Below are 19,648 nucleotides of genomic sequence, written 5' to 3' on the forward strand. Positions count from 1 at the left end.
TACAGGATGTTTAATTTTTGCTTCTGGTACAGTGTTATTCTTCCCGATACTGGCATCAGTAATGGTAATTTCGCATTTTTGCCATTCCCCAATCACCATTTAATAATAATAACAGTGTATTCCGTCATCGAATACCACATGTAAACCCATTTCCTGGAACACATGGTCCTTGTGACCAGGAAAGAAAGGACCCTCCTCCAAGAGGCTTTCAAACTCTTTTATTAGAAGTAAAGTGTAACAGTAACAGAGGCAAGTAAAAAGACTCCCAAGAAGGCAATGGCCAGTCCCAGGACTGGTACAGGGGAGGTTCCCCAATCTGGAAACAACAGAAACAGGGTTATGAAGCAGGCATGGAGCAGAGTGTGATGCAAATAAGAAACAGGCCACTTACCTTCCTCAGGCTGCAGAGGGGGAAGATCAGCCTTCTTGAAGGCAGCTTTACCTGCAGTGGAATCATGGGTCACTTTGGACTTGACAAGCCCACAGGAAGAGAAGGAAGAACATTACCTCTCATGTTACCACTGTGGGTGCTTGGGACAGCCCTGCTTCTTTTCAGACCTGCAGAGGAAGGGTTTACATAGAACTGAAGAGGAACACCCTATTGAGGCACACAATGAGCAAGCAGGATCTCACTTAGTGCTCTGGGTGATAGCGCACAAGAAGGCAGCAGGAACAATACAAACATCTGTAGGCTGCTACTCTTTGGCAATCCCATATAGAGTAATGTTTCTAAAGCAGTCTGGCAAATGTGGACCCTAGACGTGATCTTAAGCATTTTCACCTGCAATTATAGTTACATCATAAACGTAGAGAGGAGTTCTGCAGCCCCAGAGAGGTACTGCTTTGTATCACTGCATGAGACTGTATGAGCACAGGTGGCCATTTTCAGCTGGTGGAACAGGGGACGGTTCATCTGGAACCTGAGCACCAGCCTCTTCAAATAAAATGAGGAACTGAGAACTGCTTTGGCCAGAGCTACAAAGCCTTTAGGTCAGCAAAATAGAAAAAAAGTGCCCAACTTACTTTTCAGAGGGTACGTTTTGAATATGGAGCCAATGCCAGCACTGTGCAGAACAGAAACTCTGCTCACAGAAAGGCTCCTGGTATCATTAACTGGGTAGGAACATCTCACAGTCAACCTAAAGACAAAAAGACCAGCGAGCAGTCGGACAGTGCCAAAGGCCCTTCTCCCAATGAGGGGAATTTAGTAGTGCTGCAGGCAGGATTGGTTTAGGACTCATGAACACCAGGTTGGACAGTCAAGTCAAGTGGCACCCGAGACCATGGTTATTCCCAAGACAAGAGCCTCTCCATGCTACAATCCTGGCGAGCTGCGTACCTGTAGTCACTGTCCCTTGTGACAACGGGAGCCCTCTCTGGCAGAAGCAGCCTGTTGAACACCACCTCGTTCTCGTAGATCAGATAAGTGCCATCCATCTGAAATGAGCCTTAGGAGATCAAGAAAGGCCTCTTCCCGCCTCCAAAAGGCCCCACTTGATCAAAAGTGAAATTGTAATGGAATATTCACAGTGAATTTTAAACATGCGTTTCTGAAGGACTCAAGTCCTTAAATCCATTTACACATTTATGGGGATGTAAGTGCTCAACTGTTTTGAATATAGGTTCCTGGTCTTTAATTAGCACAGAGTCTCTGATTTTAATACAGCAAAGAGCTTATAAAGTGCACATGACCAAAGGCCTCTTCTCCTCTTAACTAAGGCAGTAGGTCAGGAATCGATAACTCCAATCCTTGAGAGTCAGAGAATCCTTTGGTTTTTGATGGTAAGCAGCATTATCACCTTGTAGTCTGATCTGGTCAGATCTCCAAAGCTAAGCAAACTTGGGCCTGGTCAGTACTGGGAGATCTGAAGAAATACTGGTCCACCAGCAACCTGGTAATGGTTCTTCCCTGTGAACCACAGTTTCCAAACCAACAATCCAGTATGGTGACTGGGGACAATGCTGTAGGGGGTTTCACAGTGCATGATCATTAAAAACCCCTTGACAAGGAGTAGAGGGGTCTGTTTTGGTAAAAATTTCACTTCACTCCAGGCTTGCACACATTAGGCCCATCTGTTCTATAAACTGACGTTTCCCTTTTGTTTAGTCAGTGAAGCAATTTTGCACTTCCCCACCCAATCCGATGTGCAACAGCGGTTACAGAACACATGACCCAGTGCACTCCAGTGGCAGATGAAATGGGTTCCCTCACAAGTTAAGCTCTTCATAAATTCATTTCATAACATACCCTGAACCTGGTTCCACAGGTGGTCACATTGAAGGTGAACAGAACCGTAGCATCACTGGTTTCTGAGGGACTGCAGCTTCTGTCCAGAAGGCTGGTTCCGAGAGGGTCAATTACTGGAACTGTAGGAGCAACACTAGCCACTACAGTGATGACTCCATCAGGCATGCACACTGCACAGGGAAAATGGGGGACAACATAAAAGAGGTCTAACGGTTTGGCCCCACATTGACGGGATCCTTAAGAACGATCTTACCGACAGTCTCGTCAGGATCAAAGCGACAGCGCTTTGCGTTCACATATTCCTCTTTCAAGGTCCTGACATCCCGTACAGTCAGAGCAAATGTGCCAAAGAATGACTGGAGGCTGATCTCCTGCAGAGCGACAGAAGGAGAAGAATCGATGCACAGCCAGTTACAGGGAGCCTGAGGGGTCAGCATCTTGTACTAGAACTTTCAAGCCCTCACAGACCAGGGAAAGAGGCAATTCTCGCCTTTCGGTAGTCCATTTCAGCCAAGCCACATTCATGTAATCAGTTGAATATGTAAATATCAGATTCTAAAATTACACAAAAGTTGGAAAGTAGTTTCTTTGGTAAAAGTGTTCAAGAGGAAAACATCTGAGGTTAAGAGCAGAAGAACAGGAGGAGTTCTGATTAGTTCTAGAATGCGATCATTCCACTCAAAGCAACACAGAGGGGTGCCACAACCCTGCCCCCCATAAAAAAAAACTAAAATTTGGAATCCCACCAGTTAAGAAACACGTTTTTCTGTCACAAAAGATCAGCAACCCTGAACAAGGATGCCCAATTCAAGGGTAGAATTAACATTCTTGCATAAGAAAGGTCCAGAACCTTCCTCACTAAACCTTACCTTGGAGAAGTATCCAATTACATTGAAGGGCACCTCCAGAAAGAGGGCATCGGTACTGTTCTTGAGGATGTAGCCTCTGTGTGCTGCCAGCTCAGGGGTCAGGGGGTCAGGCCCAACGCACACCTCCCGCATATATCCCATGTGGGTCACCTGGAAGAAGATGCTCTTCTGCTTACACATAGCTGAGATAACGCCGATGGCTGGAGAAGAAGACAAATTGGTTAGGCCTCACCCTAGCTGTACACACAGGACTGGACATTTGTACTAAATCAATTGCCTCTTCCACCCTGGGCAATGGCTCACTGGTGGAGAGTGATCTTGCAAGCAAGAGAAAAACCAACATGGACAAAATTCTTAGAGAAGAGGAAGTAGAGGAGTCAGCTTAGGAAAGCAAGTCCAAGGCTAGACTACAGGGTCTATAAAACCTGAGTATTCAAACACCTACAATTAACTATGAAGGCTATGGAGTTCAGAGTGCTAATTGCTTTGTACCATTGGTAGGGGATGGTTGTGAGGCATTAGGGCATTCTGTGCTGTGGATCAAGGATACTTACAGCAAACACGAATCTCACTCTGAGCCACAATACTAGCTGGGTGGTAGTAGGTATCATTCTGGGGAACAATGTTCAGGGTGTAGTTGATCTTCAAGGTGTACTGCATAATCCCAGGTAACACAAACTGGTGAAGACAATGCATACCGTGTTAAGAATGCTGCAACTGATCCTCTGCTTCCACAGAATAACTTTCAAACAATTTCTCACCTTTTTTTGCACAACAGAAGCATCAAAGTGGACAACAAGTACGTATGCGTGGGTTCCGTTCTGGTGCTGGACATCTGTGACTGGGAAGCCAGTCGCTTCAGCTTCGGAAACAGTCAGAGCCAGCCCATTGAGGTCCAGCGCCTTCAGCTCCACATTGGGATTGAAGTTGCCCAGGTAGACTATGAAGGTCCTCTCATTTTGGTTGGTTTCTTCAGTCATTGAGAACAGAAGAGCATGCAACCCTTTGGATTGTTGGGCCTGCACAGAGGCCACGATAAAAGGACTAGACTCCATTAGTACCCTCAAGGGGTCAGGTTTAGCATCTCCACTCTTTTAAAAGAAGAACCACTACTGGCCCATATAGTTATTAACTGTACTACATTTGGGGGACAGGGGGAGATCATAGCAAAGAAAGTGCACATCTGCTGTGTTCTACAGCCTACAATAGAATTTAGAAATGTACTCTGTATACATATCCTTGTACTGTTACAAGCCATGGTATAATCCCACTTCAAATGTGTGGTTGCATCAGTTTAAATCAGGAATAATTTCATATGTATAACCCGAGAACACGTTGCCTTTAAAACACATGGCTCACTTACGGTCAATAGTGAAGGGTGTCTGGGGGATGAACGGGGTGCTCACTGGCACAAACATGCAGTGTTGCGTCACTTCATACTGGTCATCTGCCCACAGGTGCTCAAAGAACAAGCCAATGGAGTAACGCTGGTTGTAATGGTTGTCAATAACACGGCTCTGCAACAAGGTTGGCAATAGTGAGCAGGAACAGAGGAAACAGGACCGTGTTCCACAGGAGCTCCATGTACTGTTCCAGAACCATTTACCTCCAGGTACCCTCCCACTGCCCCATAAGGGATGGAAATTTGCAGCAGTTGCTTGACCAGCTCCAGCTTGTAGCCCCTCTGGTTCATGGTGCTTGAGCCCAACAGCTGACCTTCCAGGCCCATTCCAATGCTCTTGTCCTCGAAGCTGGATGGGTCCTGCACTAGAGGCAGCATGACTCTGGGGGTACTCCAGATCAGGTAGGTACCATCAAAGGTACCAGGATCTGGAAGGCCAGGAGGAAAAGGATCCTCCAGATTGCTTTAAAATGTTTCATAGTAAACAAAGATTCTTGCTTCCTTCATGAATGTATGGTAAGTGGTTTGTTAACATAATGGAGAGGGATTAAATGAGGCTAAACCGGGCATCTGACTACTTGCCTTTAGTACAAGCAGCAGAGACATCTATTAATATCAGCATCCATTTCTGCTGGAAGAAGATTGTTGCATCAATAGCTTCTACTGTTACCCCATCCACCTGCAATTGTAAAAAAACTTGGGAGTATGACCTTGCTTAAGATGCTCAAGCTTCATACATAGTGTTAATTAGAATGAGACACTACCTTAAGGATCTCTGTTTTGCTCTTGTTGTAGGCACTTCTGAAGACTGCACGGGAAGAGGTCGAGTCCACCATGTAACCAAGGCTCCTGGCATAGGTGACATTCATAATCTGTTCTGGTATCCCCAGCTTCCGGAATGAGATTTGCCAGGTGGCTGTAGCATCACCAGGGCCTTGAAACTGGACAGGAGAGTCGGGCTTTGCCATTTGTACGAGATATTCATACACATACCCGTTTTTTGTACTAGCTGAACTTTTATACACAGTATCAGTTTAACAAGGAGTTCACGTGATTAAGTTAAACTTAATAATAACAACAAGAAGATCACTTTATTAACCTTTTACAATTTCTTGCATTAGGAATGATCTTTTCACATACCCCAGCTTGCTCTCCATGAGACACACAGACAGGGAGAGAAGCTGGGGGTCAGAGCGCAGGGTCTGCCATTGTACGGCGCCCCTGGAGCAGCTGGGGTTAAAGCCCTTGCACGGGGGCCCAACGGAGCAGGATTCCACTGCCGGCTGCGGGATTTGAACCGGCAACCTTCCAGCCACAGGCTCAGATCCTTAGCCACAGAGCCACCACACTGCCTATTATTAAACTTTTTTTAGATGGTCTGTGAATGTTTTATAAATTGACATTCATGTCACAAACCACATATTAATAGGCTTGCCTGAAGCTCACTTAAATAAGATACTAGAAGGAGTAATACTAAATTAGGAGCTGAAGAACCACTCGCTTGTAAGCCTCGACTCTAATTTCTGCAGAAAACAGTTATATAACTAGTGGATTTAAGCAGCATCTCATGTTTCAGTGTGACTAACTTGCCAAACTCGCAGATGAGTGCTTGTCACCAGTCAAACAAACAATTCTCAATTTAAGGGAGACCTAGTCCAGATGACACAGGGGGAAAAAAACAGAAGCTTACACCAAGTGTAGCGTCTTGTAGCATAAGCGGGTCCTCTTGTTCGATCAGAGGAACATTCCTTCTCACCGAAACCTTGGACAACAGGACAGAAGTCAGAAGTCGGTCTCAGTTCCCCGCATCTACAAAAATGCTGCGTTAGTTCACAAATCCTCTGGTGAAGAAGAAAAGGATTTTTCCAATCTGAGGAAAAGGTACTGTATTCCCTTTACAGTACTGTTAGGATCTCAGCACATCTACAGAGTCCTTGCTCAGGGATTTAGACGTAAAGCAAGACTTTGTAGAGATCGCTTCAGACCACATATAAAGGTGTCCTTCAGTAGGACACCCTTGTGCATCATCTTATGAGAAAGGAACAAGTAAGAGGTTTATTCCATGCTGAAAAAAGAAGAAAGAAAACACAACGTTTGGCCGTGGGGCCTTCTTCAGGTGTACCCTTCGGCCCCACAGCCGAAACATGGCGTTTTCATTCTTCTTTTTTCAGCATGGAATAAACCTACAATATTACTTGTTCCTTTGCAGCCTATGCATGCTGACGCAGCTCCCCACCTGAACTGTCTTATGAGAAAGTCTGGAATAGCAAGAAACTATTAAATGCCTGCCAGCCTTGGGTGACCTGTACAAACCTCAACAGCACAACAGGTGAAGAGCTCACATCAGCTTGGGTACAAGACTCCCTTCGAGATGGGCCACAGCAGGACATTACCTCCATGTAGTTCTCCTCACAGACCACCTCACGGGGCTTCCAGGGCAGAACCAGGCTGCAGGTGATGGCAGAAGGGAAGACTGTCTCCCTGCCGGACTCATCCCGCGTTATGAGCTGGTAGCTCAGGGTAAACGTCTGATCGTCCTGTGCGCAGAGCCAGAGGCCATGAGTGGGGTATTTATTTTGCACAAATGTCAAGAAAAGTGCAGAGCCCCAAGCTTATACATCAGAATTGACCACTGAGGACTTCCAAGCCTGTTAAGCATTTCACCCATGTAAAATCAGTTGACAAATGAGCTACACTAACTGCCGGATCAGGTCTTTTGTCAGAGTAACCGTGGTTGTCGTAGACCTAGCAGTCACCAACAAGTACATGAGTGGGAGTGCAGCAGAATATCAAAATACGGCGGTTCCGTTCTGTGTTCTCTTCTGTATTGAGTCGTTTATTCATCAAAACTGAACAGTAGATTTATATGTTCTGCCAGTCCACTCCTCTCCCATAAAAACAGACGGAGCTGCTAGGCTCCAGATTTTGCTCGAGTTTAAAGTGTTTTTTTTTACGCTTCCGCCAGCCATCGCCCCGCTACAAGCACCGTGTAGTCAGTTTGCGCAGGGCGTCGAGAACTGTGCGTCCTTGTCCCGTCTTTTACGCACCTACCGAGTAAAAATATGTAGTGTAAATCGTTCTCTTCATTATATCACACCAAACCAAGATCAGCTAGCGAGCCCAAATGAATCTATGAATTGGCTACATTACTCTGCTCTCCTCCCCACTGAGAGCTGGTGTGTGGGGAGCGTACTGGCGCACTATGGCTGCTGGCGCCATCCAGGTGGGGCTGCAGACTGGTGGTGGTGGAGTCCCCATTACCTGTAAAGCGCTTTGAGTGGAGTGTCCAGAAAAGTGCTATATAGGTGTAAGCAATTATTATTATTATTAAAATGCCAAAAATCTCACGGTGAAGCCGTGAGGCGGAACCTTGGGTTCGGGGAATATTTAATTAAAGAGACATTGCGAAGGTGGACGACGTAAAACCTAAGGTGCAAAAAAAAAAAAAGCTATGAGCTCCAGGACCGCTGTCATCGTTCACACAAATTTTACCAAAAAAAAGTTTGTTGTTCAATGCCAATTCATCGGCAGTTCCTGCAGAGCTCGAGTCTTGCTTTTAATGCAACACGACAGTACGGTAATGGAATTAAAACGGTTTTCCTTCGCTGAACTGTAAAGTCGTTTACAATTGGGGATTGCTTCGGTATACATTTTCACGGTGTCTTGTGCTCTAGTGTTGCTACTTCATGCAAAAGAGATCCGAGGTGTTTGCCCTATTAAACCAATGGCACCCGAAGTTCCGCTTCGGAAACGGAACTAATATAACCAGCTGCCCAAAAACCGATTCACGAGCGGTGTAAACTCGGTTTATGATCATGAGTATGAGGGTAGGGGATTTTACCACATTCTTCACATTGCAAGCGAAAAACGACGCTCGGAAGATCAAGCGATCGGCGAGGGTCAAAGTGCTGTAGGTGAATCCGCATTGCGCTGCGTAGGAAGCGTCGACTCTCTGGGTCTCCTGCTCGCCTGCAAAGGGAGGGTATCGGAGTTAAGACAACAGCCGTGAATGGAGTGCAGGCTTTCCCCCGAGCTTCAGGCAAATAAAATCAGCTTTCAGCTCACCGATGACGTTAAAACTGTAGTCTTGTCCTGCAAAGCCGCGGTCCACAGACACGCAGAAGTAGCGGTCCCGACACTCGGACACGATTGCATCTGTTCGAGATACGAGCACGCAAAACGAGGACAGGAAAATTCATACATGCACCCTTAATAATATTAATGTTAATTAATAAGGCGAGCTTAGACATACCGTTTGAATTCTGCATTATGTATTCGAGTATTTTCACTTCAAATTACTTGGAAGTAAAAAAATATATATATACCAGGAATTCTTTTAGCTGCCAGTAAGAAAACTATCGCAAGACAAATCAAGTAGGCAGCTGCGTCAGCATGCGTAGGCTGTAAAAGAACAATAGGTTTATTCCAGGCTGAAAAGAGAAGAGAGGAAACAACGTTTCGGCCGTGAAGCCTTCTTCAGGTGTGAAGGATTATTCCCTGCTGAAAAAAGAAAACACACACCTGAAGAATGCACCGCAGTCGAAACGTTTTCTCTTCTTTTCTGCGGGGAATAAACACCTACTTGCTCCTTATCGCAAGAAAATGATTTAATTGAAAACAAAAAAAAACACCAGAACACTGAATGGATCGATGTTGAGATAAATGTTGAGATGTATACAATGAAAAGGATCACCTTTTCTCTCGGGTTATAGGTGGAGGTTTAGCAAGTACTAGCAAGCCCGGGTTAAATTTATGACCCCATTGAGACCTGCTTGTATTCTGCGAAAGAAGATAACGCAATCTTTTTGTATGGATTATTAGTTGTTAGTGGTTTATGGTGTTTTTACAAACTATTTCCGTATGTTATCTGCCAATTACCGTAAACAGATACAAAATTAACTGTAAAATAAAGGATGAAAGCAGAAGAGTTATTTTGTATACGTTCTTCCCGTAAATCATTTCATCGTCTGTTAACCATCCCCACATTTTAACTTCACACCGTGCGCCACCAAAACAAAAAACGGGACTTACCGACTGGCTGATCCGCTGCCGTTACCCATAGAAACAGGCTTGCATACAAGAAAGCGACTCTTCACGAAAAACGAGAAAGAGACAGGTGTTCGTGATAGAAGCAAGAAGCAAGAAGGGATCTACAAGATCCCTTATCATCTCTCTCTCTACAAGAGATCCCTTCTCCCTTAAAAAAAAAGTTAACCTTGGGAAGGAACTTCAGCTAGTCTGTATGTCGGGCTCTCTCACTAAGCGGTTTGTCAGCTCGTTGTCTTACAAAACCCACAGATCGGTTCATGCATAAGGTGTCAATTATAATAACGCATCTAAAAGAAGCATCTTCCTAAAAACCCACTCACCGTACGAGGAGCTCGACACCCCCAGCCATGCTATTATAAACTTCTCACCGGCCCGGCCGAGGGCAGCGTTGTGCGATTCACCTAAACACTATGACAGCACGCCCAATACAAAAGGGGTGGGGGGGGGAGGGGCTGTCTTGTTGCCATGACACTGATCGGCAGGATCCGCAGATGGAGAAATCTTATCTTCCCCTTGATTAATAATTAATCTGGAACGGGACACGCAGGAAAAAAAAATCTTTAGTGTTTTGCATAAGAAAGGAGAAAACAACACCTCACGTTCGTTTAATTATCGGTCATCCGAACACGACCTAAGGCGAATTCGCAGGCCGCACGGCATTTATTTTGAAACATTGAGGCCTGTTTTATGTCGTTAAAATAACCCAAATAAAAAAGGTTAAGTAGGTGTACATAAGACGCAGTTATCCAAGACGACAACAAATAATTTTCGAAATAAAGATTTTCACGGGGATGTGTAGAAATAAGGTACGTTGTGCTTTAAAGGCTGTAATAAGCTAATAATGTCATTAACTGGTGGAAATGGTTAAATCAATAACAGTAATGATGAGAAGGCTGAGGGAGGGAAAACAGTTTTAACTAGAGCATCTTTCACCACTTCTTTTTTCACCTCGTTGGGAAATTGGGAAAAGTCATCAAGACTATCACACTGCTCTTAAACGCATTCCTCAAACATGCTTTAATTAGTTCCTCTGCCGACACGTAGTCTAATTAGCTGAATTAGTTCACAGCTTGAAAGGGACATTTACAGTAGCAGCAATGTAATGTACTCAGCATAATGACTCATGCTAATGAAGTACACAACTTTGGATACTCATTAAATACATCTGGCTCCATTTGGATTATATGATCATTCATGGCTCACTGTGATACACCTCAGTGAGTTTGTTTTAGTCTTACACCAGCTCAGTAGTGAGTTGGCTGATTGGACACAGGTAATGAGGATACTATAAAGCTGAAAGTCAAGCTTGGTGAAAATCAAGAAAAAACACCAACCAACAAGACAATATTAGTGGGACCAGTAGGGGGTGCTCACCCTGCAGTCTGTGTGAGTTCTAATGGCCCAGTATAGTGATGGGAATTATAAAAAGGTGCCCTCCTTTGGATGGCCTGACTCTCTGTGGTCATTAAAAATCCTAGGGCATTTCTCAAGAGTAGGGGTGTTACCCTGGTGTCCTGACAATTTCCATTGGCCTTTACCAATCATGGCCTCCTAATAATCCCCATCTATGAACTGGCTTCTTCACTGTTCTCTGCCCCACTGATAGCTGGTGGGTGGGGAGAGTACTGGCACACTCTGGCTGCCATATCCATGTGGTGCTACAACATTGGTGGTGGTGGAGGGGAGTCCCCATTACCTGTAAAGCACTTTGAGTGGAGTGTCCAGAAAAGCACTTTAAAAAGTGTAAGGAATTAACTCTTTATAGTGACCTATGGATGCCTGACTACCTGGCCGCCTGGCCTTGTGATGATCAAGGCCAGGGACACCTCTCAGCAGGACAACTCTTAAAAGTAGCTAGGTAGCACCTAGACCTTGGGGACCAGTGAGCAGGCACATGCTTGTCCAGGCTCTAGGACAGATACAGAACAGCATGGTCACCTGGTGAAAATGGGGACAAATGTACAGCTTCCCATGGTGCACATACTATTAACCTGCAAATCACCATGTGCCCCTCCCTCCAGGGAGGATGGCTTAATTTACCTACATTGTCCAATAAAGTGCCAATGACAAATGACCACTTTCACAGCAGTTTAAGTCTCCCTATGCTCTGTATACAAGGTCTAAATTTACAGCCATAGGAATATTAAAATGTAAAGGGAAATCCATTTAATTGCACCTGCATGTGAATGGTTCTCTCAAGACTGAACATCTTGACCAGTTGTAGAGGTTCAGTAACCAATAGTCTGATGACTTAACACTAGACCTCATGCTAATAAAGTACTGAAGGGACATCATGGATTTGGTCACCATTAGCATAGAGCTGTCCATTCCTTTACAATGGATGAGCAGTAACTGTACAGCAGCCAGCAATCACAAATGCTGTTAGAACCAACTTCAAAGCAATTTGACACTACCAGGTCAGCACCTAGGATTCAACTTCACAGAATCAGGCACACATCCAAGTGCCAATTGTGATGGACTTCCATTCTGAATGTCCTGTACCTGAACACCTAAAAGCCCATGAACTAGTCTTGCAGGGCCAACCAAAAGATGGAGTAAACATGATCCTTAGTCTAGACCCTACAATGGTCCCTGGCCTGTTGGTATTTCTGAATGAAACCATCCCATCTAGTATGTTACTGATTAGATTGACCCAAGACCATATACACAGAAACTGAAGGAATGGTAAAGAATCTTACAAGAGTCCACTTCAGAAGATGAAGTTTGAAGCATGTAATCAAATCCTCCACTACTATTCATTTCACTTGTCCCTTGGTTCCAAACAGGAAGGGATTTGGACTCGTGTGCAATCCAAACAACCTTACACTATTTCCTCTTGGAGGAGGAACCCTTCCTGGTGTTGAAAAGCAGACAGCTTTTACCCCCCCATCCACTCCATTGAAGCAGCACTTCAGTCAGTTTCATACAATGCCTGAAGCATATTGCTGAAGTAGGATGCAAAACAATGAAGGACAAAATATCCAAATGGAAGTTCAAAGTTTTATTGGCAAACAATTTAGCATCTGGTTTTCACAAACAGAATAGAAGCAAGCAAGAAAACACCCAGGAAAACAATAGCAACTCCCAGGGCTGGTGCAGAGGGGGATTCCAGACCTAGAAACAATGGAAATCACATCAGATCAGGCCCAGAGCAGAGTGCTGCAGTGAGCAGAGGATCACTTACCTTCCTCAGCCTGCAGAGGGGAAGCAACAGCCTCCTTGTTGGCACCTTTACCTGCAATAGGAGCATAGGTCACTTAGGAGTTCACTAGCCTGCAGCCCCTCCAACTAACAGGGAGAGTAGAAAGAATGTTACCTCTCATAATGCCGTTGTGGGTGCTTGGGACAGCCCTGCTTCTTTTCAGGCCTGCAGGTGGAAGAAAACCCATTGCATTATTGGTGAGAATTTAGCACCAATTACAGAATTTAACACCAAGACATACAATCCAACATTCAGTTAAGAGAACACTGGTGAGTGCTATGTTCCTAGGTGTTCCCTCACCACCACCCTACATCATAATGGAGGAAGTTAAAGTTGTAGTGACTAGTCTTACCTTTGGAAGGGTAAGCCTGGATAAGGGAGCCAATGCCAGCACTGCGTGGAGCTGGAACGGGCACCCAGTCCAAAGCCAGCATCAGGGTGTCATTAACAGGGTAATAACACCGTACAGTCAGCCTAAGAGAATATGGAGATGCTATGCTCAACAGGATCCACTCCAGGCCAAGATTGAACACCATCCCAGTCTAGAGGGATATCCAACCAAAACATCCAATTAAAGAACCCAACCAGGAACTAGCCAGCTACCTGTATTCACTGTCCCTTGTGATAACTGGAGCACTCTCAGGCAGGAAAACCCCGTTGAACACTACCTCATTTTCATAGATCAGATAGTGATCATCAACCTGGAAAGAGAATCATTTGAGCACTGTGGAGTCAGGAATAATGTAGAGAGACACTCATGTCTCCACTGCAGCAAGGCATTTGAAGTATACACAAGCCTTTACTCAGCCCACTTCACCCTCCCCACAGAAGAATGTGGTTCACTGGAATCACCAGCAAGAGATCAGTGAAAGGTGAATATCCAAGCCCATACCATGAACCTGGTTCCACAGGTGGTCACATTGAAGGTGAACAGAACAGCTGTAGCATTGGTTTCATTGGGCTTGCAGCTTCTGTCCAGGAGGGTTGTTCTGAGAGGGTCAACCATGGGAACTGTAGACGCAACACTGGCCACTACAGTGATAGTCCCATTTGGCATGCACACTGAAAGAAGGAAGAAACATTATGGGAGGCCTCCACACTGGATTCCATGAGAAGGTTCATGAAGACTTCTTACCAACAAGCTCCTCAGAATTGAAGGGACAGCGCTTTGTGCTCACTGCTACCACGCTTAAGGTGTTGGCATCCCTTATGCTAAGTGTGAAGATGCCAAAGAACATGTTGAGGCCAATATCCTGTTGGGGGACAACAGGATAAAACATGAGTTGCCTTTCCATAAAGGCCATAAAATACAGGAACACCAAACTGGGTGCAAAACACCAAGGGTATAATTTGCCAAGTTTGTTCAGTTCTGACACTATTGGGTCAAACATGTACATCTGTGTTGATTAAGCCTCCAGCAATGAGGAGGAGCAGAAGTTTCAAGAATACTAGTCATTCCTGATTAGTAAAAGCAAGAAACACTACAGATCCTCTTACCTCATAAGTGTACCCAATTGTATAGAGTGGCACCTCCAGTGTGAGGCCTTGGGTGGTGTTCTTGAGAATGTAACCCCGGTTTGCCGCCAGCTCTGGGGTCAGAGGATCAGAGCCAACGCAGATCTCCCACAAGTAGGGCATTTCCATTTGTGTTATAGAGAATAAAATGCTCTTTTCCTTGCATAAAGCAGTGAGGTCTTGGTTTACTGAAGACAGAAAGCAACATGGGTTAAATCATTCAATTCCCATCCCTTCATGCACTTCAGGTTGGATTTCCAAGGGGTGATCTTGTGCAGAAGTACAAGAGCCACAAGTCACCCCTAAAGTAAGACACTTCCACATTGGGCAAGATGGAAGTTAATCAAGGTTATGCCAGGAGAGGTCTGGTTCATGTAGGTGCAGGAAATTTGCAGTCATTAACCTAATTGGGTAGTAAGGGATTAAAATGAATCTAGTCAAACTTACTAGGTACGCGCAATTGTGCGACCACAGTAGCTGGGTGGTAGTAGGACTCATTCTGTGGGACAATGTTGAGAGTGTAGTTGATATTCAAGACATACATCATGGTTGCTGGTCCCGAATACTGCAAAGACATGGGACATGCAGTCAGTTTCTATACATCACTGGAGCTCACAAAATATTAAACAAAATGTAGGTCTTACACTTTTTAGTACAATTGGATCTTCAAAGGGGACCTTGAGCACATAAGCATGGGTGCCATTGGGGTGCTGGACCGTTGAGATGGTAAAGCCACGGACTTGAGCTTGAGGTACAGTCAGGGGCACCCCATTGAGATCCACAGCAATTAGCTCCACATCAGGGTTGAAGACACCCAGGTAGACAGTGAACACTCTCTGTGCCAGGATGGTTTCTGAAGTATTAAAAAAAACCACAAGCCATCAAGGCATTAGCAATACCTTAACCACTAAAGGAAAGATATGCAATTAAGGAACTGCCAAGTATTTAAAGAAGTAAATTAGTCAAATCCCAGTTCCACTTTAACCCACCTTCAATATAGCAGGGTAGTTCTGCTTATCTCATCTTACTACTGAAAAAAAAAAAGCTGGGGCTCTGGCAGGATTAGAGCCAAGGTGAGGAAACCTTTCAGGTGACTTACGGTTAATGGTAAAGGGAGTCTGTGGCAGGTAAGGGGTGTGGACTAGTCTCGCCATCCTGTGTCTGGTCAGCTCCTGGCTCCCATCAGCAAAGATGTGCTCATAGTACAGGTTAATGCTGTAGCGCTCACTATACTGGTTGTCAATCACATGCACCTGTAACATTGAGGTGGAGGAGAGGGAAGACACAGCAATCATTGAACTTTTAGGAAGGAGTGGTACAGGATTTAGATTAGTAGGATTACATGGTTTTGGTAAAGCAACTCTAGCATAGTAGCCAACTGAAGTTGGTTGAGAGTCCCATCTGCATTAACATAGTAGGGACAACCCATCAAGACTATTTAGACCAATTCAATGCTTACCTCTCTGAACCCTCCATCAGCCCCAAAGGGAATTTGGATCTCCACCAGTGTTGGACCAACCCTCATTCCATAACCCCTCTGCAACATAGTAGCATTATCCAGCAGCAGGCCCTCCACACCCATACGGATGCTGCTACTCACGAACCCAGTGGGAACCTGGACCAGTGGGCTCATCAGAACAGGGGTACTCCACAACAGATCAGTACCATCAAATGAGCCAGGATCTTAAGTGGGGGGGGGGGGGTGAGAAAACATGCTTTAAAATTGGAGAAGACAAAGAATCAACTAGAAGAGACTAGGCCACAAAAAAAAAAAAAGAATACTTGCTTGTTGTACAGGCTGTTGACATGTCAATAAGAACCAGCATCCACTTCTGGCGGTAGAAGATTGTCGCATGGATAGTTTCCACCTGAATGCCATTAACCTGGAAAGGAACCAAACTCAAAGAAATCCAGCTGCAAAGGGGGCACATAACACCCACCTCCACCACACCTTTTGTACTGCAGCACTAGAAACCCTTACCATGACCAGCTCAGAGAGGGGCTGTCCATACGGAGAGCGGAACACAACCCTCCCAGAAGTAGAGCCCATCACATATCCCTGGCTCCAGGCATAGCTTGTGTTCATGGTCGTAGGAGCCTGGCCATTTTTTAGGAAGACCACCTGCCATGTAGCCAAGGCAGCTTTCTGGGCCTGTGGAGAAGCATTTGGTTTACAATCCAGCCCCCCCCCCCCCAAGATCAGATTGGCACATAACTAGCTGTGGGGTATTAATCTGTATAAAGTACTAGGGTCTTCATGGCTACCGCTGTTAGACAACAATTGAGGAGGGTTGGAAAGTTGGAGTTTGTGGAGTGCATAAATAATTGTATGACATATTACTTACTATGGAATAGGTGATATCCCATTCTTGGGAAATTATCTGGTTCTGAGAGATCTGTGGCACAGTCCTTCTCACAGACACCTTAAAGAAAGCACTTGTTATATTACAGGGTAGGAGATTCAGTTGTAGATAAGTAGGTTTTTATTAAGTACAAGACCTCAAAGCTGGTATTAAAATTCAGTTGACCTGTTCCATGCAGAAGTACTTTACCTCCATGTAGTTCTCCTCACAGATTACTTCCCTTGCATTCCATGGAATACTCAAGGTGCAGGTCTTGCTCAGGGGGAAGACTGTCTCGCCACCAGAGGGGTTAATTTTCACGAAGTTAGAAGTGAGGGTAAAGACACTGTCAAGCTGAAAGAGGTACCAGGACAGGACAGCAATTTAAGAAATACCACTCCAGGATTGTGGAGGACCATCATAACCCTGAATTACAGGGACTAATGATTTAGCCAGTGTGGAGTACTCATATGCCTATTTTGATAAGTCCTGTTCTTTGGCAACCAACCTGAGGTTGCTATGTTAATAATGCAAATCACAACTGAGGCATTTAAGCATGTTTAGTTTAAAAGTAACATGCAAATGTACTAAGCTTAGTTTACCAGTTCTTTATGGCACATTAAGAGCCAGGAAAAGGCTTCCATCTACAGTGAAAAAGGTAGACGATTCCCACCTCATTGTGTACATAACAGGCAAAGTAAGAAGCTCTGAAGATCAGCCGGCCAGTCACACTGTGATTGCTGTAGGTGAAGCCACACTCTGAGGCAAGTGGGTCAATGATCTGTCGCACAGTCGCACCATCTAAGAGAGTTTTAGGGGGTTACCAAGATTTTAAACAGGTACTGAGCTCCCCCCCTTAAGACTCTGAAGTCATTGGATTAGACAACCATGTGGAGCAGTAATTATACAGCATGTTCACTCCAATGCAACAGGAGTGCCAGAGAGGAGCCAAAAGGTTTTACTTACTAACAATATCAAAACGATATCCACTGCCAGCAAAGGCAGTATCCAGGGACACCCAGAAGTGCCGATCCCGACACTCAATCACCATCGCACCTGTGACCAGAGAAAAGGTCACCTCAGGGGGTGGTGTAGCACAGTAACAGACAGTTATACTACAGACTCGCGTAGTTTCAGTGTGGTGAAGGACATCTTAGTAGGTGAAGCTGGGTAGTCCCATTAGCCTTCACAATGGAAGGCCTGAACAAGGCTATTAGTATGGCCAAGCACAACATGCCTCAGAGACCCCTCCACCACAGCACTTCAAGAGTGAAGTGACTCCCCCCTAAACAAACAAAGCTGCAGAATTTAACACTGCATCCCACCTTGTACTGCCCTGGATACAGTTCTTACCAGCAGGAGGAACTGCCCCATGAACATCCACAGGTAACACCGCACACAGCAACGTTACTCTGGAACAAGAGGAATGCCAAGTCACTAAAAACAGCCAACCATCAGCTCCTTAAGTAGTTAACTCACCAGGCACTTGAGCAGGGCTAGACTCCACAGCTTCAAAATTCCAACCCAGAACTTTAAATGGTGTTAGGGCAAGCCAGTAAGGAAAAAAAGTAGAGAAACTAGTCCTGGAGTATTAGAATACTGTTTCTCCCCCCCCCAAGTTTGCTTTAAGACGTCTGTACTTAAGTGGAAAAACGGTATAAGAAAACAGCTTTCTATTTTACACATCTCCCAGAAGACAGCTAAAAGCGCACTGAACCACAATCAAACACGTAAACTCGACAGTCACCCTAGCAGGAGCCCCAAATCCGTAATCATCATCCTTGCGGTGCTATAGCAAAACAAGGCTCCCCAAGCTCAGCAGAACCGTCTTTTTCCTCCCCCTGAAGCTACTGAAAACAGAAAACAGGAACGAAAACTCGCTTGAGTTCCCGAGAGCCGCAGTGGAGTTTATAAAGCGAACGAAGCCCGGCGCTGACCAATAGGAACTGGGCACCTGCGCCGTGTCGCCTGCAGTCGGCATGAGTGAGCTAATCAGCGCCACCTGTGAACGCTTTCAAGCGTTCTCACCAGATTTTCCTGCTCAATGTGTGACTCTTTTCGACTGTTTGAAGGTGTGAGCTCTTATCTTACGCAAGAGCAAACGACGCTAATTGACGCCGCTTTCGTCCTTTAATTATGAAAGGTGGGTAGCAATGTTGAAGTTACGGAAAAGTGCGGAATGAGGTTTACCAATTCACTTGACAGTCGCCCTAGGCTGCGTCCGGCGTCTGTCATTCGTCCTTGTAATGTTTATAGTCTTAAAGCGGGAAAGTAAAATTACAGACGTCAGGAGGAAAGCGTCGAAAAAAATACTGGTGCCTGCCTAGACATCACGTTTGGTAAGCACGGGGACAAAATAAAAACGCAATTTTTGCGCATGATCCATTTTTATTAAGATAAACAGCAAAAGTCAGTCTATAGATTGAGCAGAAAAAAAACGTCACTTCCCGTCAATCCTTCGTGTCAATTAGCAGAACTATACTTTCTTTAAAAGAGGCGTATTAAGAATATACAAGGACTGTTAATATATAAGTATTTAGTCTTCACTTTTTTTCTTTTTCAGTGTATATTCAGTATTCCAGTGTATATCATCTGCAAATCAATCTACCTTTATTTGTAATTTAGCGAATTTATTAGAAAGGTTTATTTGTTTAAGTGACTTGTTTTTTCTGCCATTTTCAATATTCCTGCTTTGTCTTTCCCTACAAAAGGATAGAGATTCTAAGACGCTATACTTTTATTTTGTACCTTAGGATAATTACCTGCAAAGTTATTTAAGCATTATACTGTGCACTAAGGAATATTAAGACATAAGCATTTATTCTAAAATTAGCTCATGTTTTTACAAATGTGTTAGGAGACCTGCCTATGTACACGCACATAAGAATAATTTGTTAAGCAAGGTTATAGCCATAACCAGTGAGTTGAGAGCTAATGGCTGCCTCTGATATTAGACAGCATGCCTCACGTTCCTACCACCTCGTGATCTCTGCTGTCTGAGCTTATATTATAATGTATTTT

At 44.7% G+C, this 19,648-nt stretch overlaps 3 protein-coding genes across 3 annotated transcripts; all 3 read right to left on the minus strand.

The window, feature by feature from the left end:
• Positions 1-212: 212 nt before the first annotated feature.
• On the minus strand, positions 213-4,469 carry LOC148838525 (uncharacterized). Its single transcript, XM_088911613.1, has 8 exons — positions 3,879-4,469; positions 3,672-3,795; positions 3,118-3,317; positions 2,502-2,619; positions 2,249-2,418; positions 1,340-1,437; positions 1,024-1,139; positions 213-558 (listed from the first exon to the last, which is right to left on the minus strand). The coding sequence occupies exons 1-8, from the start codon at positions 4,170-4,172 to the stop codon at positions 461-463; spliced, it is 1,218 nt and encodes a 405-aa protein (XP_088767739.1). The 5' UTR covers positions 4,173-4,469; the 3' UTR covers positions 213-460.
• LOC148838526 (uncharacterized) lies at positions 4,469-9,917 on the minus strand. Its single transcript, XM_088911612.1, has 10 exons — positions 9,889-9,917; positions 9,551-9,609; positions 8,585-8,674; positions 8,361-8,488; positions 6,913-7,056; positions 6,210-6,281; positions 5,284-5,460; positions 5,102-5,198; positions 4,724-4,947; positions 4,469-4,634 (listed from the first exon to the last, which is right to left on the minus strand). Exons 1-10 carry the CDS (start codon positions 9,915-9,917, stop codon positions 4,473-4,475), a joined length of 1,182 nt encoding a protein of 393 aa, XP_088767738.1. The 3' UTR covers positions 4,469-4,472.
• Positions 9,918-12,584: 2,667 nt separating this feature from the next.
• On the minus strand, positions 12,585-18,406 carry LOC148838527 (uncharacterized). Its single transcript, XM_088911958.1, has 20 exons — positions 18,375-18,406; positions 17,981-18,039; positions 17,594-17,683; positions 17,301-17,428; positions 16,838-16,981; positions 16,631-16,708; positions 16,267-16,437; positions 16,072-16,168; positions 15,745-15,968; positions 15,385-15,538; positions 14,930-15,138; positions 14,733-14,850; positions 14,268-14,473; positions 13,906-14,023; positions 13,663-13,832; positions 13,374-13,471; positions 13,123-13,244; positions 12,885-12,935; positions 12,753-12,803; positions 12,585-12,682 (listed from the first exon to the last, which is right to left on the minus strand). The coding sequence occupies exons 1-20, from the start codon at positions 18,404-18,406 to the stop codon at positions 12,585-12,587; spliced, it is 2,418 nt and encodes an 805-aa protein (XP_088768084.1).
• Positions 18,407-19,648: the final 1,242 nt, after the last annotated feature.

Source organism: Atractosteus spatula, chromosome 3, assembly GCF_055471065.1.
Source record: "Atractosteus spatula isolate fAtrSpa1 chromosome 3, fAtrSpa1.hap1, whole genome shotgun sequence".
NCBI lineage: Eukaryota > Metazoa > Chordata > Actinopteri > Semionotiformes > Lepisosteidae > Atractosteus > Atractosteus spatula.